The sequence below is a fragment of the Stegostoma tigrinum genome, chromosome 20 (assembly GCF_030684315.1).
Source record: "Stegostoma tigrinum isolate sSteTig4 chromosome 20, sSteTig4.hap1, whole genome shotgun sequence".
Taxonomy (NCBI): domain Eukaryota; kingdom Metazoa; phylum Chordata; class Chondrichthyes; order Orectolobiformes; family Stegostomatidae; genus Stegostoma; species Stegostoma tigrinum.
In genome coordinates this window covers 9,960,725-9,970,025 of record NC_081373.1, presented here as the reverse complement: position 1 = coordinate 9,970,025, position 9,301 = coordinate 9,960,725, and the positions used below count along the sequence as shown (strand labels likewise).

At 42.4% G+C, this 9,301-nt stretch overlaps 1 protein-coding gene across 2 annotated transcripts in view; it reads right to left on the bottom strand.

The window, feature by feature from the left end:
- Window positions 1-655: 655 nt before the first annotated feature.
- The window catches only part of pyroxd2 (pyridine nucleotide-disulphide oxidoreductase domain 2), a 54,439-nt gene continuing 45,793 nt past the window's right edge, over window positions 656-9,301 (bottom strand). The window contains exons 14-16 of one of the 2 annotated variants that reach the window (XM_048551402.2): window positions 6,528-6,634; window positions 4,043-4,163; window positions 656-2,423 (exon numbers count right to left, since the gene is read on the bottom strand). In XM_048551402.2, coding sequence (XP_048407359.1) covers window positions 2,353-2,423; window positions 4,043-4,163; window positions 6,528-6,634 — 299 coding nt within the window. In that variant the 3' untranslated portion in view covers window positions 656-2,352. The remainder of the gene's footprint in view (window positions 2,424-4,042; window positions 4,164-6,527; window positions 6,635-9,301) is intronic. The other variant, XR_007249577.2, reaches the window with a different exon arrangement.

Below are 9,301 nucleotides of genomic sequence, written 5' to 3'. Positions count from 1 at the left end.
TGGAAATCCTTGCGGTTTTTTTTAAATAGCCTGAATGGGTGTGGCCAGCTCTCACAGAAGAGGAATTCTGAGCTTTGGTTTTTCAGTAACATCAAAAGCTGTTAGAGTCTCAACAAAGTTAGAACCTTCAGTAAATATCACTTGGCTGCTAGTCTGTCTGAATTTTCTCGATGCTTTTTCTCCTCCTGGATTGGAGAACTGCATGTGAGAATCTGTGTCTGAATTTGTCCTTTTTGGCCAAGGGATGTGTTTATTGAATGTTACTATATTATAATTATTAATTAGTAATAGTTACTATAGGTATAGCTCTGTTCAGTTTTCCAACAGAGTTAAATTGTTCAAGGTTCTTCTTTCTTTGTTTGTATTTTAATTAAAATATTTACCTGTTTTACTTAATGTCGAGTAGTTTGACCAGTCATATTGTATCTAGAAAATTACACTTTGCATTCCCTTTAAAATAAGAAAAATTAGTGTCTGGGCTATCTTCTTAAAATATTTTGAGGCGGTCTGGTTTGGTCTATAACACTCTCCAGGACTTTCTGTCTTTGTCAAAGTTCCAATGGTATTTACTTTTCTAATTTACAACATCCTTAATCCCAAAGTGTAGCCTCCTATGAAATATTTTGCCTCACTAAACTGAAAATAAAAGACAAGAGACTTTTAAAGCAGTTTATTTCCATGGTGCGAGCAGACTGCTTCAATTGCTGGTGGTCAGGAAGAGATGCATAAAACACTTCTGACATTAAAAGGCCGTTGTATCTATATCAGCAGGCAGCTCATGAAAGATCACTTTACAACAAAGGAACATAACTTAAAGCTTAAACTGACAAAATGTCAATGGGCTGCTGACTCCTCTAAGATTTTTACTGACATTTGAAACACACAATGTTGTCAAATTGTCTTTCATTCATAATTCTCCAAGACCAAACCAAGCAGCTACATTAATACTGAGTAAAGGATATAGAGTCCACTTTAGAATTGGTTTATCACGGCTTTAAATGACAAATAGGTCAAACCTCCATAAGTAATTTGCATGTTTTCTTGAAATTTACATTGTGCTTGCATAGATTATCACATTTAATCCAGAACCTGAAAATTAGAAGGGTTACTTCATGTTTTACTAGATACAGCAGTATAGTTCTTAGCATCACAGAGTTGCACATTGAAGAAACAGACCATTCAGCCCATTGCATCCACACTAGTCATCAAAAAGCTATCTCTTCTAATCCCATTTTCCAACACTTGGCACTAAGCCCTGTGCACAAGGGAGTTTCAAGCAATCATCAAAATATTTCTTCAATGTTCTGAGAGTTCCCGCCCCTGTCACCTTTTACTCATGAACCTCTGTGTGAAAACATTCTTCCTTAAATCCCCTCTAAACTCTATAACCTGCTCCTTCCCTTAAGTTTGAGCCCCTGATTAACTGACCTTCTTCAAAGGGGAAATGTTTTTCTCTGTCGTTGCCCCTTACAATTTTGTGCACCTCAATTGAGTTTCCCCTTGAGCCCTCTCTGCTCCATGTAGAACACCCCCAGCCTGTCCAGACTCTTTCAAAAGCTAAACTGCTGCAGGCCAGGTAACCCAGTGCCATCACATCCTTCCCACAGTGTGGTGAGCAGAACTGCACATGGTACAGAAGGCAAAAAGTGCTGGAAATCACAGCGACTCAGGCAGCATCTGTGGAGACAGACCAAGCTAACGTTTCGAGCCTCGATGACTCTTCAACAGAGCTGTACTAAATTCAATACTCCAGCTGTGACCGAACTAGTGTTTTACCGTAACCACCCTGCTCTTGTATTCAATGCTTCAATGAGCAAAGGCAAGTGTCCCGTACGCCTTTCTCACCATTTTACCTAACTGTCTTCTTGACTTCAAGCATCTTTGGACTTGCACACCAAGGTCCCTCTGATTTTTTTTACTTCCTAGAGTCCTTTTGCCCATTGTCCACTGCCTCTGTTACACCAAGAGTGATTGGAATCTGGAATTTGCTGCCTTGCAAGGTGCTAGACGTGGAATCTATAGAGGCATTCCAAAGAGGACTGAATAAATGCTTGATAAAGAAAAAGTCAGGAATATAGGGGCTTAAATTGTATCAGAGATAATGCTGCTTGGCCAGCTGTGTTCATCCAGCTCCACACTTTGTTATCTCTTAATATAGGGGCTGATTGTCTCACTCTCTGAAAGACCCAAGTCTGGTTCAATTCTGTCCTGTGCACCTCTCTGATGCTATGGACTGATATTAATTTGATTTCCATATTCAAAAATCATTCTAAGCACTGAGCACGTAGACTGTGTGAGCATATTCTTTTGTTGAGGTGTATTCAAAGCTGGTAGCCCTGGCCAGAAGGTCCGTTAAAGCCGTCTGAGGTCAGAAAGGACAACATGTGCTGCATTATGGCCTGCCGATCCCATCACTCCACCTCCTGATGAAAGAAGTAGGGCATGTCACAGTTAGTTGTTAAGGAATCTATTCCACTGTGCAAAACATCACCGCTAATCTGTTTCCACACAGCTTTCAAACTCCCTCCAAGGGATGCTACTGACTCTACTTTCCTTTCAAATTTGGGAAGACACAGCCATTTCTCCACCATCGCTGGGTCAAAATCCTGCAACTCCCTCCCTCACAGCATTGTAGCAGTACTTACAGCTCACAGACTGCTATGGTTCAAGAAGGCAGCTCACCACCAGCTTCTCAAGGCAAGCCAGTGATGCCTACATCCCCTAAATGAATAAATAAAACAATAACCCACTCACAAGCCCTTTCCTATAGGCGTCCTGATGCCTTTTGGTGGAAGTACCCTGACTGATTTTTCTAACTGTTGACCATTCCACGTAACCTTCTGGTTGTATTTTCAATTAGTTCCCAATGGCTTCTCTGTCTAATAAATGTAAATATTGCAGCTCGCATGAAATCTTAGAGATTGTTTCAGAAAACCCCTTGATACAAAGCCACTTGTACGTATTCAGCTCTCAGGGCTTGCTGTGGACATCCTTCAGAAGCTGTTTTATCCCAATTTTAAAAAAGACTTGCATTTACATAGTGCCTTTCACACTCATTGGACAGTCAATAACATTTCAAAGCCAATTAAGTACTTCTTAAAGTGCAGTCAATGTTGTCGGAAATGCAATAACCAATCTAGGCATAGCAAGCTCAAAAAAACCAGCAATGTGATAATGACTAAATGATCTCTTCCTGTGTGTTGATTGAGGGACACCAGGGTATCTAGACTGTCCCTCTTCAAAGCAATGCTGTAAGATCTTTCATGTCCACTCAAAGGACAGATGGGGCCTTTGTTTGCTGCATCATCTAAAATATGATACTGTTCAACAGTTTGGCACTTCCTTCGCACTGCACTTACCACTGATGGAGCAAAATATTACAGATGCCAGAAATCTGACACAAAGTGATATGGATCTGAAATGTTAGGGTCCTTTGCTGCTTCTCTCCCACCAACACAGCCTAACCACGCCCTCACCCCACCCCAGAGTTTCTAGCACAGTTACTTATTCACTCTGCGACCCTTTTGAGTTTGTGGGTGCGTCCAGAGTTAGACCACAAGACCATAAGATGTAAGAGCAGAATTAGGCCATCTGGTCCACTGAGCTTGCTCCACCATCCGAACATAGTTGATATGTTTCTCTATCCTACTTTCCTGCATTCTCCTCGTAACCCTGGCTCCAGTTACTAATTGAGAAACTATTTCTCTCTCTCTCTCTGTCATAAATACACCCAATGACTCGGTTCCCAAGCCCTCTACAGCAATGAGTTCCAGAGATCCAACATTGAAGAAATTCCTCCTCAGTTCTAAAAGGTGGTCCCTTCACTCTGAGACTGTGCCCTCAGGTCCCAGACTCTCCTACTAGTAGAAACACCTTCCTCATATCCACACTATCCAGGCCTCTCAGTATTCTGTAAGTTTCAATCAGATCTTTCCAAACCCCATCTGGTACAGACCTAGAGTCCTCAACCACTCCTCGTCTGATAATCCCTTCAACCCCGGGATCGTTCTTATTTTTGTTAGTTTTTAGACAGCCTTGTTACCTGGGTGTGCTCCACTGCCACACAGGTAAAGGCCTTCGACAGGTGATCTGTAGTTCGAGTATGAGGGTAGAGGTCGTGTCATATACAGCTGATCAAGTGACATTGCTCCATGGAAAATATTCTGCAAGAAAATGTCCCAAATGGGGGATATTAATCCATTTCACCGCCAAATCAGACAGAACCACAGAGAAGTACATCCAACACTGTCACTGAGAGCAATACAATGGGGTAAAGTAGTGAGAGGCGTGTCAAGGGACTGAACACGTGTTTTGGGTTCTATTATAAAAGGTAAAGTCACTGTAACCAAATCCAAGGGTCACCACACCTCAGGCAAGGGGAGAATCTTTCCCGGTGACCTCAGCTAGCGCAGGAATTGAACCCATGTTGTTGATATCTCTCTGGATTGTAAACCAGCCATCATGGACATCCCTTACAAAACTCCCTATCCAGGAAGGAAAACTAATAAAACCAGCGAATGAGTCAACAAAGTGTGAAGCTGGATGAACACAGCAGGCCAAGCAGCATCAGAGGAGCAGGAAAGTTTGACGTTTCGGGTCTGGACCCTTCTTCAGTTCCTACTATCCCAGCGATTGAGCCATACTGGTCCCATATACTTCAAAATGGAGCTCCAGTAAAACTGGCACATTTCTTCTCAAGTATCACTAAGTGTTTCCCATTGAACACGACTTTCTCCAAAGCCTTAGGATCCTTTGTAAATATGGCAGCCAGAACCAGACACTGTGCTACAGGAGAAACTGGGGCCTAATCACTGGGGCTGGATTAACCATGATGGTCACCAACGTTACAATTTAAATTTTGAGTTGTGATGTCAATGTGAACAAATGCTCTCTCGCATACAAGTGAAGACTGGTAGCTGTAATAAACAAGGTGGACATGTCCCCAGCCATTGGTCCCAAATGGGACACCAGCAATCACCTTAAACCTAGGAGCAAAATAGGCCATTCAGCCCATCTGATCTGGCATTCGATTGGATCATGGCTCCTCAATTCCACTTTCCTGCCTTTTTCCCACAACCCTTGATTCTCTTCACTGATTAAAAATCTGCTTGGCTCAAACCATGTTATATTTAATGACTCAGCCTCCTACAGCTCTCTGTGGTAAAGAATTAATAAATGAATAATAATAAATAATAAATAAAGAAAGAAATAAAGCCCCCAAGAAAAGGAATTACTCCTCATCTCTGCCTTGCATCTGTGATCCATCGCTCTGAGATTATGTCCTCTGGTCCTAGATTCTCCCACCAAGGGAACCAACCTCACCACATCTACCCTGTCAAATCCCCTAAGAATCTTAATGTTTCAATAAAGTCTCCTCACATTCATCTAAACCCCACAGAGTTAAAGTTTCGGGTCTAGTGACCCTTCCTCAGAACTGCTGCAGAAGGGTCACCGGGCCCAAAACATTAACTCTGTGTTTTCCTTCACTGATGGTGCCAGACCTTCTGAGCTTCTCCAACAGCTTTGCTTTTTTTTCTCCCTATTTTTATACTCCATTCCCTTTGAGATAATGAGATAAACTAAAGGGGGAAAAAAAGTCAGTCCATTTTTGAGGGTTTGAGTGTCAAATGCAGGCAAACACAGCTCCTGAGATGCTGCTTGGCCTGCTGTGTTCATCCAGCCTCACATTTGATTATCTTGGAATTCTCCAGCATCTGCAGTTCCCATTATCTCTCACAGGAGCTGCTGTTTCCTCTGAGGGATCAGTGCAACTGAGTTAAAGACAAGGATTGAGAAATGGGATGTAGCTATCTCACTACTGTGAATTTCAAGTAAAATTATTTCAATGAATTTTATTTAATGAAGTCTGCAAAATAATACTCAGGGAACATGGGTTCATTTCCTACCACAGCAGCAAATGTAATTTAAAATTCAATTAATTTAGAAATATCTAGAATTGAAAGCTTGTCCCAGTAATGCTGACTATCAAACAATTAACAATTGTTGTAAAAAACCATCTGGTTCACTAATGCTCTTTAGGGAGGGAAATCTGCCATCCTTACCTGGTCTGGCTTACACTGGACTCCAGACCCACAGCAATGTGCTTGGCTTTTAACTGGCCTCTGCTATGGCTTAGTAAGGCTCTCAGTTCAAGGGCAGTTAGGAACGGGCAACAAATGCTGGCCTTGCCAGTGAGTGCCACATCCCATTTAAAGAATTTTCAATAGCCAAAACAGTGGAATTCACGTTGATCTGTATCGCCTAGTAAGAATGTGTCTCAGTACAATGCACAATTCGGGCAACGGGACACCAGGGGAATGTTAAATCCTGGAGGGAAAGTGGAGAAGTGACACTGGATGGTCCCCAGGTCCTAATGGTTTAAGTGATGAGGGGAATGAATGTCAACTGCCTAAACAGGGCAAGACCAGCAGACATGAAGGCAGCCCAAACACCGTGAGCTGCTCCCTCACTTTGAATCCACGGATTGATCACTTCTCATTGACTGACGTTATAAGACAAGTACCAACCCCTCCAGTTAAGCCAAACACTTTCTCCAGGTCTGGTGGTGTCAAGACATCATGCCCAATCACGGAGGACTTGAACCCTGGGGCATATTGCTCAATGCAGTCGAACACTGAGGAAAGCAAAAGAAGACCAATGGTCATTTAGACATTCAAGGGAAGAGAATTAGACTTCTCACACTCTTCATTTATCCTTTTGTCTTCTCCTTCTCCTCTCCTGAAGATGGTTACTCTTCCTAGCACCTCCTCAAGATTTATTCTTTGATATGACTTATTGTTGTCGTATGTATCTAAGTACAGTGAAAAGTTTTGTTTTGCATGAAGTGCCTGCATATCACATCATACAAGGACATAGAGATCTTACGGTGTTTAGACACAGCGAGGCATACAAGGTTACAGCTGCAAGGAAGCATGCACAAATACCAGATCAACGCTAGATTTGAAGTTAGAGAGGTCCATTCAGCAGTCTAATAACAGCTGGGCCAAAGCTGTTCTTGAACCTGCTGGCACATATGCTTAAGCCTGTGAGTTACTCAAGTATCCATTGCTTGTGTGAGTGGACAGTTCGACTGTGGAGATTATTGCGCCTGAGTCCATTCCTTCACTAACTGATTGTGTTCTCCAGTGGGGATCCCATTCTACAATAAGCCAAGTTAATTATTCCCAAGTTGTAGCTCAGGGGCATTAAAGTTAATCATTGAAGCTGAACTACTGTCCCAGCTGAAGACTATGAGTTAAACCTTTACCACTGCTTAGGACTAAGTACTGCACCAAGTAATGTGATTGGAAAGCGGTCTTATGTAGAAAAAGGCTTCAAACATCAACCTTTAGCAGAAAATGTCAACATCATCGAACCAGGAAAGAAATGCCCTCAAAGCCAGCAGTATCTTTCCAGGGAAACGATGCATTGAACAGAGGGCCAGAACATGACAAATAATCACAAGGGCTCAAAAGAAATAAAAGGTCATAACTAATCTCAAAAATCTCACGCTTTACTTTCCTAGAAGGCTGAGTCACCTCTTCCAGTTCTTTAGCCAACTCAATGCTGGGCATTTAGGTCAGGGCTCACCTCTCCCTGAGCGGGTATCCGTTCAAACATGATGGCTACACTTGGTTGGGAATCAGATGTAGATTTCAGGGAGAATGAGAAGAACAGATGCTAGAATTGGCGACAGATGGAAGGGGGTTTCAGGCGGTCATAATCAAGGCGAGGTTGGCATGCAATGTCTGTGGGCAAGGCTGAGAGTTACCAATGAATATTGACAAGGGCAGGATTGATCATTGGCAAGGGGAATTAATTTTGGTATGTGCCCATGTGGTAGTGAATGGAGAGATCTGGAGAAATTTAGGCAAAGAGATTAGCAGAACAGAGAATGCTTTACCACTGTGAATGGAGGAGACAGTGACAAAGTGGTAACTTCACTGGAGTAATATCTCTGGGATCTGGCCTAATCCTGTGGGGAAACAGGTTTAAATCCTACCATAGTGGCTAGTTGCGTCTGAACCACATTTATAACGCTGGACTTGAAAAATAAAGCTAGCAAAGGTTTTACCCTGAAGCTGCTGTCAGTTGTTGTAATCTCGTTCACTTGCGATCTTTAAGGAAGGAAATCTGCTGTCTCTATCCTGCCTAGCTGCATGTGACGCCAGGCCCACAGCAATGTAGTTGATTGGTAAGCTGCCCTCTGGATTGGTCCAGCAAGCCACTCAATACAAGGTCAATTCTGGACGGAGAACAAGCTTTGCAAGTTTTTGTATGAGTTAGCTAAATTATATGCACCCCATCGCTCACCATGTTTTATTGTACAGTTAAAACAGGTTTGCACCTACCGTTTTGGAAGGCGGGGGGCGGGGGTGGTGTTGGTTTAGCTGTCTTCCTCTCTAATTGGCAGGATCTACAGGAGCTGCAAGGTCTGGCATGGTAGCCAAAAATCTATATTCTTTTATTACTCATTCACAACATGAGGGCATTGCTGACCAGACCAGTATTTGCAGCCCATCAAGAGGGTGATTAAGAGTCCACCGCGTTGCTGTGGGTCTGGAGTCACATGTAGGCCAGACCAGGTAAGGATGGCAGTTTCCTTCACTGAAGGACATTAGTGAACCAGATGGGTTTTTCCTCAACAACTGGCAAAGGACTCATGGTCACCATTAAACCCTTAATTCCAGATTTGCACTGAATTCAAATCTGTTGTGGCAAGTTTTGAACACAGGCCCCCCCCCAGGACATTACCTGGATCTCTGGTTTAACAGTCCAATAATTATACCACTGGGCCATCACCTTCCCGTTTCCCAGTCTAACTAGAAGAGGCTCTTGTATTGAGCTAGAAGTAGTTTTCTACACATTAGCAACTAGATACAGGCTATATTGCTGTGTTATACATTGTTACAGAGGCTATGTGGAAGATCAGGTGCTGGGTCTCTCTCTTGGAGATTCTTAGCTGTTCTGCCCTCAAGCCCATGTAACATCATCATAATGAGTGATGTTGATGTCAGTCCTCAGTATTGACCCTTTCAGATCTTTGCACACTTATAAGTATCACTTACATCCCACAAAAGAATAAAAGCAAAAATTTTGGTTGTAAGAACATTGTATTTTTTAAGGTTTTATGAAGACATTATATTTAATCATTTTTTTGAAGTTAAGTTTGAAGGGTTGTGGATACCCAGATTTTTTTTTAGAAAGAGGACACTGAAAGGAAAATGGAAGATATTTTATAAACAAAACACTTCTTGAAATTGACACGTCTTGTGACAAGCCTCATGTTTGCTGCAGATCT